This window comes from Salarias fasciatus, chromosome 4 (genome assembly GCF_902148845.1).
Source record: "Salarias fasciatus chromosome 4, fSalaFa1.1, whole genome shotgun sequence".
In the NCBI taxonomy this organism is placed as follows: domain Eukaryota; kingdom Metazoa; phylum Chordata; class Actinopteri; order Blenniiformes; family Blenniidae; genus Salarias; species Salarias fasciatus.
Window position 1 is genome coordinate 22,719,508 of NC_043748.1, and position 18,071 is coordinate 22,737,578.

At 45.9% G+C, this 18,071-nt stretch overlaps 3 protein-coding genes and 1 long non-coding RNA gene across 4 annotated transcripts in view; 2 read left to right on the forward strand and 2 right to left on the reverse strand.

Annotated features, from left to right (window-relative positions):
- Positions 1–7,133, reverse strand: part of LOC115386386 (uncharacterized) — a 17,866-nt gene extending 10,733 nt beyond the window's left edge. The window contains exon 1 of the long non-coding RNA XR_003931297.1: positions 7,019–7,133. This is a non-coding gene — a long non-coding RNA (uncharacterized LOC115386386). The remainder of the gene's footprint in view (positions 1–7,018) is intronic.
- Positions 1–7,481, forward strand: part of paqr4a (progestin and adipoQ receptor family member IVa) — a 24,980-nt gene extending 17,499 nt beyond the window's left edge. The window contains exon 4 of the mRNA XM_030088608.1: positions 7,119–7,481. Coding sequence (XP_029944468.1) covers positions 7,119–7,131 — 13 coding nt within the window. The 3' untranslated portion in view covers positions 7,132–7,481. The remainder of the gene's footprint in view (positions 1–7,118) is intronic.
- Positions 4,425–11,441, forward strand: coro1a (coronin, actin binding protein, 1A). The gene is made up of 11 exons (XM_030088605.1): positions 4,425–4,552; positions 5,453–5,656; positions 6,711–6,833; positions 8,221–8,350; positions 8,685–8,866; positions 9,422–9,541; positions 9,707–9,811; positions 9,887–10,032; positions 10,121–10,178; positions 10,253–10,468; positions 11,143–11,441. Exons 2-11 carry the CDS (start codon positions 5,459–5,461, stop codon positions 11,233–11,235), a joined length of 1,371 nt encoding a protein of 456 aa, XP_029944465.1. The 5' UTR covers positions 4,425–4,552; positions 5,453–5,458; the 3' UTR covers positions 11,236–11,441.
- On the reverse strand, positions 11,320–16,475 carry cldni (claudin i). Its single transcript, XM_030088609.1, has 3 exons — positions 16,345–16,475; positions 13,533–13,665; positions 11,320–13,430 (listed from the first exon to the last, which is right to left on the reverse strand). Exons 2-3 carry the CDS (start codon positions 13,662–13,664, stop codon positions 12,933–12,935), a joined length of 630 nt encoding a protein of 209 aa, XP_029944469.1. The 5' UTR covers position 13,665; positions 16,345–16,475; the 3' UTR covers positions 11,320–12,932.
- Between the last annotated feature and the right edge of the window lie 1,596 nt (positions 16,476–18,071).

The window sequence follows — 18,071 nt, forward strand, 5'->3', positions numbered from 1 at the left end:
GGGACATTTGGCCCCGACAAGGATAGAAATACGAGAACACACACACACACACACACACACACACACACACACACACACACACACACACACACACACACACATATTGGCTTTAGCTATGTTTAGATATAGGAGCATTTATTTTGAATAAAACAGTTCAATTAAAAAGACATTTCCTTGTCTCTGCGTCTGTCTGGCATTTTATTCTTTTGGGACACCTCACACCTTTTGCGAGATAACTCGATGAGTATACAAGCTACCAGTACACAATTCGTATTGCTGGATTCAGTAGAATGACAGCTTTCAAACAAGCCCTCATATGTGTTGTTATGACTTTCCATTAGAAAGCCACTAAAAAGTAAAGAGAATATTCTACGTAGATTTCCATTCTCGCCTATTGTAGGCATGTGTTAAAATGACTATTTCTCCTATTTGAATTCAGATATTTACATTTTGTTTTTTCTGGAATGTGTAGGGATATCCTGGCTTTCACTGTGCCAAGTTATAGACCTTCTGGTGCTTCCATAGTGAATCTACATGGGTTTATATGCTTCAATCTCCAGACAAACAGACTTCATTTTTTGTCTGTGGGTGTATAACAATATAGATCAATTTTACCACTTTTGCATTAAAATATTTTTATACAAGAATCCATTTCATGTGTGTGGGGCCTTAGAGATGAGGAAAAACTATGTTGTGTTTGGTTCTACCTCCGGGAGGGGTATCTCATGTTTCTGGGGCCGCGGTCACAGGCCTATAGGTCAGTAAGTTTCATAATTTAATGACTGATAACATTTCAGTCCAACCACATCAAACCTGGATTGGTGAAAAATATCAACGCAATTTTGGATATTAAGAAATAACAGTATTGTTCAAAAGTGAACCCCTCGATGTAATTGGAAGTAGTCAGGCAGACAGTGGGAGTTAGCTTCTGTTTTCAGTCCGTTCTGGAGCAGACTATTACCTGTGTTAAACCGAAAATAATGCAAGTTAAAGTGCATCTTTAAGTAAGGCACCTTAGATTACACCATGGAAGCCTCTGCATGTTCACCTGGACTCAAGACAGCACCAGCACCTCCCTGCACAAGCTGTTTAACAACACAGTCATTTCCATACTTTTGCTCCACTGTAAATTTATGTTGAAGACAGCAATACTGCAACAAAGTGACCCTGCTTTGTCACAGGCGTTAAGGGTCACATCATTTCCAATCCTCTTTACAAAATGCTATGGATTTCTCACAAGTTTTCATTTATATATTAGTTGCTGGATCTATCTTGTACTGAATTTTAAGGCTACTGAGACCTAAATATTACTGTACTGAATTTTAAGGCTACTGAGACCTAAATATTACTGTTGTATACACTACACCAGCACAATAAAGTATAAATCTTACCTTAAGTACAGCCTGACGCTCACCATAGTGGGCAGTGGCTGTGCTTTGACAGCTGAGTTTTCATTTTTCCCAGCTATCTAAAAAAACAGATATTGACTGAAGTGTAGAATAACTATAGCACTTATTTGGCATGCTTGTGGGCTGCAGCAACATATTTTTCTGTTAATCTATTTTTCCCAGCACAATTTCACATCGACAAAGGCAAAAAATAATTTTAAGTCAACATAGACATGAAACCAAAAAGAGCTGCAAACCTCACAATTATATTGCACATTTCATACACAAAACATTTGTGCTCCACACAGGAAAAACAAAACAAAACAAAAACATAACGTTTTTTTCCCACAGTACGGTAATGACGGTGGTGACAAGTGGTGACTTTCACATTTTCCTCCCAAATCTCCTATAAAACGCTTTCTCGTTCTTCTGCACGTTCTCCTTCTTGTTCTCCATGTCGTTCGCTACCGTCTCGCTCTTCACCGGTATCAAAACAAACGCTGTATTTTTACAACCAATCATACTGTCAATCATAATGTGATACGTCATTAAACCCAATCAGAATATGCCACGTCATCGGATACGCATTTGGCCCAATCAGAATGTGACACGTCATCGGCATGGCCGGGCCCCCGGACAGATTTGGCAGCCCGGACACATCTGGTACCTACACTGGCACCAGAATTTTTTTGGGGAGAATTTGAGAGTAATGACGTAATGTGTGCTCCGGCTGATTAGGTTTCGTTTTGTCCGCCATTACTCCGCCAGATGCTTAGTGAGCAACAGCTGAGCAGGATCTTCCAGAAAGTCAGAACAGACTGGCTTCTAGCACTGCCACAGCTCCACACAGACTCCACCAGGTAGAAGAAACGTACATTTTCCTGGAGCGCTACTAAAAGAGCGAGGAAGGAATTCCTCTCTTCCGTGCACGTGAGCCACAGGCACAAGTTTTTCACTAAGCTGCATTACGCCCAAGGCCTGCAAGGGCGCTGTTTCGCATAAAACGTGCAAACTCCTTAATGCACCTTTAAATGAATTGTATTTTCTTAACTTCCATGGGGAAATTCCTTTTTTGTTTTTTGGAAGGGTCAGAGGTCGTGCTCAGGGAGCCTCAGTGGAGACCTGTCCACTATGGGAATGGAACCTGCAACCTCTGCCTCTGGGGCTCTGCTTTACCGTCACTGGCCTGAATTTATTTGGATGTACTGGGTTTTTTGGTTTTTTTTAACCGATTTTCATTTGGGACAAGCAATAACTCACCAAAGGGTTGTCAAGCATAAGGTCCGTGGGTCGAAACCGGACTCTCAGATAGTCCAGTCTAAACTTAGTGAAATTTTAAAGGAATACTCCACCCAAAAAACGATTTGGCCTCATTTTCTACTCACCCTCATGCTGAGCAACACTCTGGAGCACTTTTTTGATGTCTCAAATGCAGCCGGAGGTCCGGGGGGATTTTCGTTGTCAACAAACTTCCATATAACAGGGACCGATAGAGCCCGAAAGAGAGAGGTCCATAAAGTCCACAAAACGTGCCTATTTTCCTTCATGCTGCTCGTCTGCTGTAATCCAAGAGTCCTGAGCGGTAACGTCCATAATTAATTCTTAACGAGGTCCTTCAGTACATTTTTAGAGCCTAAACAGTGCTCTCTTGTACTGCTCCAGTGCACGTCTGCGCGCTCCCTGAACTACGGAAGCCACGGCAGACCAAGCCAGACGCTTTCAGCAGGACACCGAAGTCAAAGCTTTAAAACAGCAGCCTATCACTTTTGTGATTGTCCACAGCTCGGTCACTCAGCAGAATATAAACAGCGGAACTTCTTCTTCTACGCTTGCAATTTATCAGAGTAGTCCCTGAAAGCGCCAAGCGTCTGGCTTGGTCTGCCGCGGCTTCCATAGTGCAGGGAGCGCACGATGACGTGCACTGGGGAAGTACGAGAGAGAGCACTGTTTAGGCTCTAAAAATGTACTGAAGGACCTCGTTAAGAATTAATTATGGACGTTACCGCTCAGGACTCTTGGATTACAGCAGACGAGCAGCATGAAGGAAAACAGGCACGTTTTGTGGACTTTATGGACCTTTCTCTTTCGGGCTCTATCGGTCCCTGTTATATGGAAGTTTGTTGACAACGAAAATCCCCCCGGACCTCCGGCTGCATTTGAGACTTCAAAAAAGTGCTCCAGAGTGTTGCTCAGCATGAGGGTGAGTAGAAAATGAGGCCAAATCGTTTTGAAATCGAAGGTTGAAAGTTGATTTCAAAGTTAAAATTATGACCCGTTAATCTCAACCTGAATGTACTGATGTTAAAGTTTTCCATCAAGTTTTAATAATTTCTGATTTACTTACTTTGCAAAATCCGAGTACTTTATTATCATAAGAAAAAAGAGTGATATCCCATTAGATTAGATTTGCCAATGTGAAATGGAAAAAAAAAAAAATAGAAAGCCATGTGGGTTGACATGGAGGTGCAGTGGTAAGCTCTGCCCCCACAGTGAGTTATCCCTGGCTTGAGTCCAGGTTGGGTTTGCATGTTCTCTCTCTCTGTGCACGTGGATTTTGCTCCGCCCCGCAGTTCCAGAACTGTGAGACGGAGCGGCGGTCTGTCCGGCTGGAACCGGCCTTGGCTTCCTGTCCGCCGGGATCCGGTCCAGCGGCCGGCGACCTTCAGGAGCCGCTCTGCAGCGGACTGCTCTGCCTCACCTTCTCTGCTGCTGAAGCTGCTGAGCCGACAGTTTTAGAGGACGCAGGCCGACCTTCACCGGGAGGTAAGAACTCCATCAGTGGAAAGACCGAAGCAAAACCTTTATTCCTCCTCTATCTCCACAGCTTCTAGATTCAGGTGAACATGCTCGGTTATGTGTGGAAACAGTGCAAATCCTGTAAAATAAATCATTAAAAAGTGTAAATTTTAATGATAACTGGATTGAACATTTCCCTCCGTCTGGGTTCTTGTGTGAAACGGCGGCGTTCTCTGTGCTATGACCTCCCGTGGCGGTGCCCTCACTCACAGAGCGTCAAAGACGGCGACGCCGCCCACTTCCACCTTTGAAAGTCTCACTTCCTCCACGCCGCTGTGTGATGTACTTGAACCTAGCGTCTGCCCTCAGCGCCTCACTCCGCCGGCTGCTTGGCGCCCCGATCTGAATCCAGCCCGTCAGACTCCCAGGTAAGGCCTGCAGCGGCGTCCGGCCGCCATGCCGCTCACCCTTCAACGCTTCCTCTCTGAAAGCAGAAGAATCAAACCAACAGAACCTCCAAATGGAGGGCTGGCGTCCAGCATCTCTGCTGCTCTCTGCTGCTTCCTGCTCCGTGTTTTCCATCCGCAGGGCCGCCGACAGATTATTGACATGCATTTAGCGGCCTGATGAAATTAGGGCCGAGTCTGTAAAGAGGCGATTGAATTAGGCTCGGAGGGTCTTGTGATGCCCGGGCAGCAGAGGCGAGTCTGAGCCGAGGCGCGGCTGCACATTTCAGGAAGTCCGATCTGCAGATGGAGGTAAAGCTGCATGCACTCGCTTCTAGATTCACGTTTGATTTGTGCTGTTTGGGATGAAGGTGTTTCAGGCTACTGCCTCCGGCGCTGCTCCGGCGGGAATGCGACCCTCTGCATTAGAGCAGGACAGGAGGGCTCGTGGTTTGGTTACTGGCGCTGCAGGAAGTGGAGAAACCTCCTGTTTCTGCAACCTTTCTACCTTTTTAGGCAACGGCCCGTGCAGCTGAGGCAGACGGTAAAAGATGGCTTCTTTTGGTCCGAGAGCTTTTGATTGTGGGAGCTTTTCCTGCAGCTTGTGGGCTGAGAGAGAGAGAGGGGGGGGGGGGAGGGGGGGGGGAGGGGGGGGAGGGGGGGGGGGGGGGGGAGGGGGGGGGAGGGGGGGGGGGGGGGGGACGCAGCAGACGCTGCAGAGGAAGCAGTTGTGAAAGCTTCAGCTGCTTCCTCTTTTTCCTTCCAGCCTTTCTCTGCCGTCTTTCAGCCGTCTGAGTTTTATTTCCACATGAATTCAATGCATGAACGTTCAAGCCTCAATACCAAGCATGCTTCTTCTTCTCTTTGTCCCCCCCCCCCCAGTTCACCATGTCCAGGAGGGTTGTGAGGACCAGTAAGTTCCGCCACGTCTTCGGCCAGGCGCTGAAGGCCGACCAATGCTACGACGACATCCGCATCTCCCAGATGACCTGGGACAGCACCTTCTGCTCCGTCAACCCCAAGTTCGTGGCCATGATCGTGGACGCCAGCGGCGGGGGGGCCTTCATGGTGCTGCCCCTGAGCAAGGTGGGTGGCGGGAGGCGGAGTCGCACGCCGCCTCACCTGCAGGTTTCGGTTGGCGCCGGGCTCGGAGGATGCCAGTCAGCATCACACAGGCGGCTGAATAAGGAAGTTTGACGCCGTCTTTCAGTGTCTCTCCACGTCACTTGTTCTGCCGCTCAGAAGTTTTCACCATATTAGGAGTTGGTTGACGGTTCAGCGCCGGAGGACAGGATGTGGCTTCAACCCTGCTGCGCTGCGTTCTCCCCTGCAGCTCCTTAACGTTCACCTTTTCTGCAGCACAGCAGCCGTTAGCCGTTCATACTGAAGAGTTGAACTGAATAAAACCTCTGGGTTTTCTGTGTTCCCTCCGACCTGCAGCTTTAATCTCATCCCGAAAGGATTTCTGAAACATTTGAGCAGCAAAAAGACTTTCTAAGAATGAATTCTTCTTATTATAACTGTCAAAAATGTTTATTCTCAAGATTTTATTTCGGTTTGTTTACAGTTTCTTCTTATTGTTGAATCTTGAATCTTTCAAGAAGGGATAGCATCCAGATTACAGAGCATCTTCTTCCACTAACATCAGATTATAGCACATCTTCCTCCTTCTACCATCCAGATTATAGAGCATCTTCCTCCTCTAACATCCACATAGCAGGATGTAGTGTTCTGATCATATCTGTTGTCACGACGCTGCGTCCTGCTTCCTGATGTGTGTCAGATCTGTGTAAACATGTCAGGGCTGTGAGTCGGTGAAGCCTGCAGAAGTGGGATTATTCACGGTCTCTGGTGCGGGAAGCGGCTCTCAGGGGACCGGAATGAGTGAAGGACCAGTGGGCGGAAAACAAATCAGCCTCGTGTGTTTGATGTGTTCCTCAGCAGCGTCTCTGGAGCCAGATGTGACTTCTGTAACGTGAGCAGCTGGCGGGGGGAGGGGGTTAGGACAGGACGGGACGGGACGGGACGGGACGGGACGGGACGGGACGGGACGGGACGGGACGGGACAGGACGGGACCGGGCGGGGCAAATGGACCCGACAGTCAGCTGATCTCACCTCTCCTCCTCTCTGTGTCTTCAGACGGGCCGCATCGACATGTCCTACCCCACCGTCTGCGGCCACACCGGCCCGGTTCTGGACATCGAGTTCTGCCCGCACAACGACAACATCATCGCCAGCGGCTCCGAGGACTGCAGCGTCATGGTGAGGGGGGGGTCCCCAAGGCGGGGGGTCTGACCCCGTGAAGCCGTGTAGTGGCTCGAACTCTCACCTCACATTTTGAGGATCACCAGTTTGAGACCTGTATGAACAAAAAAAACAGATATTTTTCTCCACTACATGCAACTGAAAACTTTTTTTTTTTTTAACATAAAACTGCATTAAAGAACTGCAATGAGCATTCTAAACCTGTAGGGGGCAATGTAATGAGAAACATGAAGCCATGCTAGCCAATCAGAATCTTGGGGGAAAAAAAAAAAAAAAAACCAGCACCAACAAATGACTTCCTGTTCTTCAGTTAATGGCTCCAGAGAGGTGTGTTTGGGCGGATGGAGAAGTGGAGCTCCTCCACCTGATAGATCATCTCTGGTTCTACATGCAAACAAGCCAAACCCTTTGTACAAACATGAAAACAAGCAGCGTCTGTTTTCCTGACGGTAAACACTGATGAGGCTTCTGTCTCACACTCCGACGTTAATCTGCTTCTTCATGTAAACATCCAGACCCGGTGAAGAGTTTCCCAGAGATCGTCATTTTCTGGTGACTTGCAGCTTCGTTGAAGTGTCGTCCTCCGTCTCCAGACGGTGGTCATATTGCTGCTGCTCACGCTCACTTCTCAAGACACTGACGTGTAAAAGCAAAACTTCTCTGAAACGAAACACAGAAATGATTCGTTTTCACTTGAAACTTTGTCTTTTAGACACAACTTAAAACACAGGTTCCAGATGAGAACTTCATTTATGCTCTTATTTTAAAACAACCATGATATTAGTTTAACATTTAAAAAAAAAAAAATCTTTATTTTAGGTTTTATCAATAAGGAAACTCTCGAAATGCATCATGTCCGGGGAGCAGTGGAGGCCTTTTTACATTAAATCAACACAAATCAAAACTCAAAGAAATTCATATTTAAAAAGTGTATTCATGGAGTAGTAGTTCTGAAAGTGTCATTTTTAAAGATGTATCTTGTGGTTATTGCCATATGAAGATGTGTGTGATTGTCTCTGGGCTCCAGTCTCCCTCTCCTGTCAGCTTCATGGAGCTGCAGCTTCTACATTTCATCCTAATATCATCTGTCAGACGACAGAGAAATCCTTTTTATGTCTCAGAAATTGTGTCAGTATTATTAGGTTGTTTTTTTAATCTCTCTATAATTTGAAATTAGGTCCCCAGTTTGACCATTTTTGTGTGGAGTTAGCTGTTCTATTCTAAAAATGCAATGAGACTGTAGTTTGTTTGTTTTTTTCTTTTAGTATTTTTAACCGTCTGGAGTTTTTCAGTCGTTGCCGTCGCTCTGGGCCTCGTCGGTCGGAAACGTCTGAAATGTGATGTTTCCGGACGGCGTGCTGAGATCTCTCGTTGTTCCGATCAGATCTGGGAGATCCCGGACGCCGGCCTGACCACCTCGCTCACAGACCCCGTCGTCAAGCTGGAGGGACACTCCAAACGCGTCGGCATCCTGAGCTGGCACCCCACGGCGCACAACGTGCTGCTGAGCGCAGGTACCGACCCCCCCCCCACACACACACACACACACACACGCGACTTCTGTGTTCTCATGTTTATATTCACTCATTAACAGTTTTATTAAAGAGGAAGTTGTGGCGGCGTCTGCCCGCTCCCTTCACACCGAACACGCTGTTACATCCACTTCCTCTACACACTATAGAAGTGTGATCATTTCTCTGAACCAGGAAGTTTACATCAGCACCTTTTTCTTGCTTTTTGCTCATCTTCATAACCACTGAAAATGCAACTTTTCCAAAAAAAGCGTTGTTTCTCCGTCCTGCAGCTCTCTGAGTGTGCCTCACCGTGTCGGGCCGTTTCCCCTCACAGGCTGCGACAACGTGGTGATCCTGTGGAACGTGGCCCGCGGCGAGGCGGCGGTGCGGATCGACAGCGTTCACACTGACCTCATCTACAGCGCCTGCTGGAACCGGGACGGCTCCATGATCCTCACCTCCTGCAAGGACAAGACCCTGCGAGTGCTGGACCCTCGCAAGGGCGCCGTGCTCTTCGTAGGTCCTCCTGCTGCTGCAGCACGTGATCGGGTTTGAATCAACGAGACGCGACTCGATGAGATGCGGTACAAGGCTGTGGAATGTTCCCTGATCCGATTTCATACCAGCTGATTTAATACAACGGCTTGACGAGGTTGAATTCAACATGAGTTCGTCTGTTCTTTGATGACAGAGTGAGACAGAATCTGATGTTGTACTATTTGATGTAACACAACACAGTGCAGCACAATTTCAGTGGAAAAATGCAGGATGCAGCACAATACAAGAGCATGCAGCACGTTAGGTTTTGATCTGGTACAAAGCAAACTATTTGCGTACGATTCCGGGATGATATGATGTGATGTTTGTGTTGTGATAAGATGAAGTTTGATAGAACAACCTTCCCTTTTCTCATGGAGGAATTGCTTTGGAAGTGCAGCTGCAGCTTGTTGTGTGTGTGTGTGTGTGGTGTGTGTGTGTGTGTGTGTGTGTGTGTGTGTGAGAGAGTGTGTGTTCACCGCTCTGAGTGTCACTTTATGCAGATGACTCACTGCTTTCTGTGTTTCCCTTCAGGAGAAAGAGAAGCCGCACGAAGGCTCGCGGCCCGTCAGGGCCGTGTTTGTTAACGACGGGAAGATCCTCAGCACCGGCTTCAGCCGCATGAGCGAGAGGCAGGTGGCGCTGTGGGACCCGGTGAGTCTCTGCTGTGGCGTCTGGGTTTGCCATGAAGGCAGCATCTGGTGTGGAACGCGCCGCAGTTTCGCCACAGCCGTCTGGAATCCGTCCCGGGATTAGCGGCGCTCTGCTGCGTCTCGCCACAGAGTCCTGACTGTTTCCGCCCCGCTGTGTGTTGAACAGAAGAGCTTCGGCGAGCCGCTGACCCTGCAGGAGCTGGACACCAGCAGCGGCGTCCTGCTGCCCTTCTTTGACCCGGACACCGGCGTCGTCTACCTCTGTGGAAAGGTCTGGAGCCGCTGCCTCTCTCTGCCCCGCCCACTTTAGCGCCAAAGCCGACCTCGTCCTGCTTTGTGGCCACAGGGAGACAGCAGCATCCGTTACTTCGAGGTGACTGACGAGGCGCCGTACGTCCACTACCTGTCCATGTACAGCAGCAAGGAGAGCCAGAAGGGGATGGGCTACATGCCCAAGAGGGGCCTGGAGGTCAACAAGTGTGAAATTGCCAGGTGACTCTGAAAGATCCAGTTAGATTAATGTTCCGTGAGGCAAAGAGAACTTTCAGTTTATCGTCGTCCTCTGCTTCAAATCTTCCAGGTTCTATAAACTCCACGAGAGGAAGTGTGAGCCGATCGTCATGACGGTGCCTCGGAAGGTAAAGCTGAGACTCGTTTTGTGCATCAGGGGGTGCTTCGGTTAGATTTGACCCGCTGGTCTTGGGCCGGGCAGTCGGATCTCTTCCAGGAGGACCTGTACCCGGACACCATCGGCCCCGAGCCCTCGGTGGAGGCGGACGACTGGTTCGCAGGGAAGGACGGGAAGCCCATCCTGATCTCCCTGAAGGACGGCTTCGTAGCGACCACCAAGGCCAAGGAGTTCAAGGTGGTGAAGAGTCTCCTGAAGACCAGCGGCTCGACCGCGGGGAGCCCCGGCGACAGCAACGGGGTCAGTCGCCCACTTTAATCACTTCATCCACGCCGTCAGCGCTTCATGCTCTCATTTCAGGCCTCCTGCTGAAGTGTGTGAGGGAGAGTGTGTTTATCCAGCTTCACTGGGACCTTTTAGCCACAAGAAATCAAAATTTGAGGTTTTAAGTTTGGAACAACTGATCTATTAACTACAAAGAAGCTGCAACTCTGCGTATAGAAGAAAAAGCTCAATAATAAGGATGTTATTGTTTTCTTCATGATTCATGCAGACTCTCTAGAAAAACCTTTCCTTTCTTATTTTAGTGCAGACCAGTAGAGGTTTATTTTATTTCATTTTGATTTATTTTATTTAATTGGAATTTATTCAAATTCATCAAATGTAATGATTTTTTTCTTTGCTTAATTTTCCATTTTATTTTTTTTTTATTTATTTAGTTTTTTTATTAATTGAATTCAAATTTGATTTAACATTATTCAATTTATTTTCAGATTATTTAATTTCATTTATTTATCTTCTTATAATTTAATTTTATTTAACTTAATTGGCTCATCCCTTACCTTTACCACTTTCTATCCTATTGCCTTGAACACTTCTACAATTAATTTATATTTTGCAGTTTGATCAAAAACTGGCCCAGTGCTCCTGTAAGTAATCTGATTACTCATGAAAGCTGCGTCTGTGTCTGTCAGGACGTCCAGTCCTTGAAGCAGGAGGTGAAGGACCTGAAGGCGGCCGTGGAGGAGCTGACCAAGCGTGTCCGTGAGCTGGAGAGCAAAAATTAATCCAGACTAGAGGAGACAAAGAACCGGAGGACGGAGACAAACTTCAGACAGCAGCGAGACAAAGGGACAGAAACAGACAGCAGGGGCTTTAAAACAGCTTGGATTTCTTTATTTGGTTTGAGTGAGTCCTTTTTTTAAAAAATAATTCCTGTTTTAATATATGTTTTTAATTTGAAATAAAGCCTTCTGTATTTTCAGAGTAATGATATTAAATTGTTTTTTTTGTTCCCATTAAATGAAACAACACATGAAATCCACATTTGAAATGGGCCAAATTTTAATCACTTATATTCATCAATTCATCATCACACAAAAAATGGAAAAACTAAACAAAAAGGAGCAACAGAGAAGAAAGTAGAATATTTCTGAAATTATATGTTTAAAAACATTAATGATGTTAAATTACAGCGATCCTCCTTTAGCCAACAAATCCCAAAAACAGAAGTGCAAAACGAAACTTCCTACATTTTGGACTCAAAATAGACTTTGTGGTTGCAGAATCTCTTTTTAGGATGTAAAATAGTAATATTAAAATGAGTGAATTCGCTTTTTTTTAGGGAATCAGATTCATTATTTTTAGTTTTGTTCTGCTTGTTGTCATTTTTCAAGAAATATTTAGGAGAAACATTTCTGTGGCTGAGAGCCAATCTGAGGAGTGTAAGAGGATTAAGTTTGATAGAAATAAGATTATTATTGCATTTGATAATAATTAGTCAGAAAAAAAATGTATCAAATGGAGACAGGTGAGATTACTACTTAAAATGACCTTTAACCTTTGTTTCTTCACCCATAAAACCAATAAGGTTTCAATGAGTTTGGTTACATGGGTGTTTTTAATTCGGAATTAGTCGATTCTAAAGTAAGTAATTCAGAATTATATTCATGAGCGTCGTGTTTACATGGGAAAGACGAAGAATTAAACCTCTCTCACGCCGCCGTCTGCGAAGCGTTCTGATTGGACGGGGCGGCCGTGACGTACCGACTTCTCCCGGAAGTAAACAGTGTTTTACTCGTCTTTCTTTATCGACTGACTTTGACCCGGCCGCTTTGAAAATGTCCGCCTTGTTACGCGCCCGTCGATCTGCTCGTTTTATTACATCAAATTCTTCTAAAGCTGCCGTAAAAAAAATCGTTTCGATACGAGTCGAACTGTGGGACGCGCGCCGCCATCTTGGAATATTGCGTCATCTTGACGGAGCATGCGCAGAACGACCAGAATGAAGTCGCGCCTAAATAATTTCGCTTCCAAAGGAGAATAAACCTATTCTATTTGGATCCAAACTCAATCCCGAATTCAACAGGCAATTACATGGTCATTTTAGAGCGGAATTAGGGTTTATTTGTATTTAAAGAGGAATTAAAAGGCCCATCTAAACACACGTAATATTTGAGAATGGAGACGTGGTAAAAAATGATAATATCACAGATAAACTAACTATGTTGTTTCCCAGCACCTAAACTAAAACAAACAAAAAAACTCCCAGAGATTAACTGTGAATATAGGAATCAACACTGGAGCCACTTCTTATCAGCCGTAATATTTACACTTTCCTGTCCTTGACCTCTGGTGTCGTGACCTCTGGTGTCGTGACCTCTGGTGCCGTGGCCTCGGCTGCATCCCAACGTGAAGTCGCCCCCTTCCCACCCTTCCTCCCCGTCAAACACCAGTCCTCTCTCCGTCGACCGCCCTCCCTCCTCTACACGTAGTTCTTGGCGGGGGCGGAGGCGCTGCTGCTGTAGTACTTGGCGGTTCCGCCCGAGCCTCCGGACCGGGGCCTGCTGAAGCAGCAGAGCAGGCCGCCGGCCAGCAGTAGCAGCACGCCGGCGCCCCAGCCCACGAAGATGCAGGCGCCCAGCTCCATCTTCTGGGCCACCAGCGGGTTTCTGAAGTCCCTCACCACGATGTGCGCCGACCAGCTGACGGCGATGATCACCAGCAGGCCGGCCAGAAGCATGCCCACGCCCGCCACCAGGTTGATCTTGGGCTTGGCGTCCTCGTTCTGCACGCAGGTGGTGAAGTCGGCGCCGCAGAAGAGGATGAGGAGGCCGAGCAGGGCCAGCATGCAGCTGATGATGGTCATGGCCCGGGCGGCCTGCAGGTCGGAGGGCAGCACCAGCAGCGAGTCGTAGTTCTTACACTGCTGCTGGCCGGTGCTCTGCACCACGCAGTTCGTCCACAGGCCCTCCACACGGCTCTGCTCACACACACACACACACACACACATCAGTCAGTTAAACGGAGGTCAGAACGGAGCCTTTTCCCAGAAGCATGTCAGTTCCAGTCGTGTTGCCGTTACCTGTGCCGTCACGATGTTCGACCCGGTGAAGGACGACACCCTCCATCGAGGCACGGCGCAGCACACGATGACCCCGACGAGGCCGAGGACCCCCAGAGCCACGCACACGATGTGAACCCCCGCAGAGCCCATTCTAGGAGGGGGGCAAACAAAATCATCTTAAACATCCTGTTGCTCTTCAGTTTGGAACATCAGCTCGTAGTTTCCAGATGAGGAAAGCAATGAAACCTTGTACTTTAACATTTTCACAAAGAAACATTAGCTAAAAAACATAATTCTCACCTCATTCAATAGTTTTATCGACAAAAATGTATTGCATCCGTTTCAAACATCTACGTTCAATGCGTATTTACCACACAAACATGAAAATTAGAGAAAAACTGTTTCGGACCAATCTGAAAAAAACTAGAGAAAAAGGGAAATTCCCAGTTAAACTGTTAAATTGTTGATTAAACTTCCAGGTGTATTCAGAAGCAATATACATTTCCCACACAAACAATAAATTGTGTTGCTATGATAAAACCAGAGAATTTCCCAGTTAAATTGGGAAATGTATGAATAAAATAAATGCAGATCAACTATTATTCATGCTTGTCAGATTTTGTGTGTGAACTGAAGCTATTTGTCATTTTAAACTCAAAAAGAAGATTTCATCAAGTAAATCATTAAATCGTACTTAAGTATGAGTAAAATCAGCTGAAAGTTTCTTATTATTGCGACTTAATTGCAGTAATTTCTGTGTCTGTACTTTTTTTTAATGCATCCCCGGATTTTAAGATGTTTTAAAGCGTTTAATTGTGTTTAATTAGCCTGAGTTTAAAAAGTTACTAATATTAAAACAGCTAAACCTTAATATAATTTCCCGCATCACTCTCAGGTTAGACATATCTCCTTTTCTGGTTCTTCAGTCACTTTTTTATTGAGTTAAGAAACATTGATCTTTTGAAGTGTGTAAATATACCTAAAATAAGTAGAGTTTACATATATTATACCTCTGTACCCCCATACGCCATGTCTCTATTTGTATTATATCTATATCTATATCTACATCTCTATGTATCTGTATAACTATTTACATTAATTCTGTGTTTTATAGTGCAGCTTTGTGTCTATATATGACAAGTCTATGTTTCTACTTCCATTAGCTCTATGACAGTGATGGACTCCTTGACAGTCTCATCAAAGTCTACAGACGGCTGTCGCCCCCTAGTGGCTCAATGTAGGAGAGCAGAAAAATGCTAAAATATGTCATAACTCTTGGATATCGAACAAAATCGTGTGAATAAAGTTAAAATATTCTTATTTTTGACTTTATGAGAGCATCTAATCCCTTTTGGGCCCATTTTGTTCCAGCTCTCTGACTCCCAGGGACAGGATGAGGATCGATGGAGTGAAGTGGTTGAATATTAAGACTTCCTGTTTCCGTCAGAAGAAGATTTCTCTGAGGTGTTTTCTCTCAAGTCCGGGCAGGTTATCGCCCCACTTGGTGTTGTTTGTTTTCGAATGTAGTTCTGACTCAACCCGGTGATGCAGGCTGAATCACGATCTGGGTCATTGTTGATGATCAAGCTGCTGATAAATATAGTAACATAACACTGATGTGTGTGTGTGTGTGTGTTAACATCATACCTGAGAAAAGCCACTTAAGTTCAAAATTCAGTTTTCAGAAAGCAAGAAGTGGAATCAGTACTTTAACTCTTTAATAATCTGATTACTCTGCTCTCCTGGCAGTAGCGGGAGACTGTTTGCTCCAGTTGTTCGTTTCGCGGCTGATTTCCACACTGAGGCCTCCGCTGCTGTTGCTTCACCAGGAGGAGCAGCTGGATCTCTCCTCCACTAATCCAGGATGGAGGAGGCATTAAAGTGCTTTTCTCCAGCGTCAAGCGGGATCGGCGGGGTTTGTCTTTTTGTAATCACAGAGCTGAGACGCCGCTTCCCTCCACACAGGAGATGTGGCTTAGGGTTACATTTTTCGGAGCGGCTCGTGCCCGGACAGGCCCGGGCCTCCGGGTTCTCCACCCAGGACTCGGCGGGCCGCTCCCTCGTGCCTCCTCGCTCCGCTTTATTTTACACTTTTATCCATGATTTAAAGCCCCAAAACTGAAGACACAGTGAACACTCCTGCACTTAAACTCATAAATATTTTTAAAAATATTGTTTTTATAAATATTTTTCAAAATTTTAACAGGTTTCAAAGCATCAAAATACTGGTTTTATTGTTTGATTGATGTGTTTTATAAAGACTAACTTCACATAATCAGCATATAGATGCAACATTTTTTTCTTTTTATGACCTTAAAATACAGAGAAAAGAAATAACATTTTGTTGCTGTGACGAAATTACTGATAAACAAACTGAATGAGGACGTTTTTTTTTTTTTTTTTAAATAAGTTTAATATCATAACTAAGGTGAGCCAATAAAGCAGGCAGGGATGGAACTTTGGTATGTTTTAACAAAAATGTTTAAATTTTAAACATTTAAAGCATATGTGACCCGCCCCAAACTGAATCATTTCAGAGCAGATTAAACACAGAAAACTAATGTAGTGTGAGGATGACAGTGTTCATTCCTGAAAGTTCATTTTTTTAGTTTGTATTGATGAAGTCTTTAGTCTGAAAAGCAGGAAATGTTTATTTAAAAAGTGCATAATGAGCCTGTTTTCTGTTTTCATCATTCCTGATGTTGTCCATCAAAAAAATCAACAGGAATTCATCTAATCCTCAACAAATCCTGCATCCTGTCAAACTGCGTCTCTTTCCAGACCTTCAGGCTGTTTCGCTTCATTAAGGTTAAAAAAGCTGCCTACCTACCTGTTTGTGGAAGTTGAATTTCAAGGCGAGGTGTCTGTGGAGCTTCTTCTTCTGCTTTGTCCCGGCCCTTCCAGGTGTTGATCGGTGTTCCTAATGAGTGAGTGTGTGCTGCAGGACGGGGTATTTGTAGAAGAATGTGAGGTGTAGGTGGGGCTCGGGAGGGACGGACCCGGAGACCAGACTGGACTTGTCCCCCATGTAACGTTTCCCTCTCTTTTCCAGCCGCCCGAGGGGAGCAGTGGAGCCGAGCGGCGAAACGAGTCCCGGACGGGGAGAGTCAGGGTGTTGGATACCAGCTGAGGGATGGAGGCCATGCTGCTGCAGGTGCTGGAGCGCTCATCGCTTCTGGTTCTGGTTCCGACTCACACACACAAACAAACAAACAACAGTCCACGTCCCAGGTCTGCCCCCCTCCCCTCCCCCGCCTCGTCAGACACCCCCTCTGTCGAAACTCCGGTGACGAATGGAAAGACCGAGTTCAGGCGCTGAGGAAGAGCGCAGGGCCTTTGCGTAACACTAATCTGGGTTTCGTGGTTCGATGAGAGGAGATGAGGAAAGAAGCAGGAATGCAGGCGTCGTTTGGTTGGAATCAGACGCTGTTCGGTCTTCATTCAGGGGGTTCTCTGGAGGCCAGGCCGTCTCCCGAGTCCTCAGCCTGAGACACGGCTCAACGTTCCCTGATAATGTGCCTCAAGGCCTGAAATCCACAATCCCAGTGGCTCCGGCTCTTGGTTTTGGCTACGCTTGAAATGATTAACCAAACCAGAACCCGAACCCTGGAACCGAGTCCAGAAACGATGTGAAAAAACAACATGCTGTTATCGAGGATAACCTCATTTTTCACTTTCTGCAAAATTATTGACTTATATTGAATAAATGACTTGGATCAAATCACAATTTAATCACATTAGCAGACAAAAGAATTGGTCTAGTTTCACACCTGGCTTTGGTCTGATTTCAGACCTGGTTTTAGACTGGTTTTAGACTGGTTTCAGACCTGGTTTTAGACTGGTTTTAGACTGGTTTCAGACCTGGTTTTAGACTGGTTTCAGACCTGGTTTTAGACTGGTTTTAGACTGGTTTCAGACCTGGTTTTAGACTGGTTGCAGACCTGGTTTTAGACTGGTTTCAGACCTGGTTTTAGACTGGTTTCAGACCTGGTTTTAGACTGGTTTTAGACTGGTTTCAGACCTGGTTTTAGACTGGTTTCAGACCTGGTTTTAGACTGGTTGCAGACCTGGTTTTAGACTGGTTTCAGACCTGGTTTTAGACTGGTTGCAGACCTGGTTTTAGACTGGTTTCAGACCTGGTTTTAGACTGGTTGCAGACCTGGTTTTAGACTGGTTTCAGACCTGGTTTTAGACTGGTTGCAGACCTGGTTTTAGACTGGTTTCAGACCTGCTTTGATCTGGGTTGACTTGGATTTGGTCTTGTATCAGACTTGGTTTTAAACTGGTTTCTGACCTGGTTTTGAACTGGTTATGATCTGATTTTAGAACTAGTTTTGGTCTGGCTTCAGACATGGTTTAGGACTGGATTCAAACCTGGTTTTGTTCTGGTTATGATCTGGTCCAGACCTGGCCTTGGTCTGGTTCCAGCCCTGTGGAGGTGGAGGGAACACTTTGCTAATGTTTGAGTCTCTCATCCTGAACCTTCCCTGACTGAGTCTGAGAATCTGAGAATAAAAATCCAGAATGGATATCAGAACATGTCTCTTGTCCCATGAG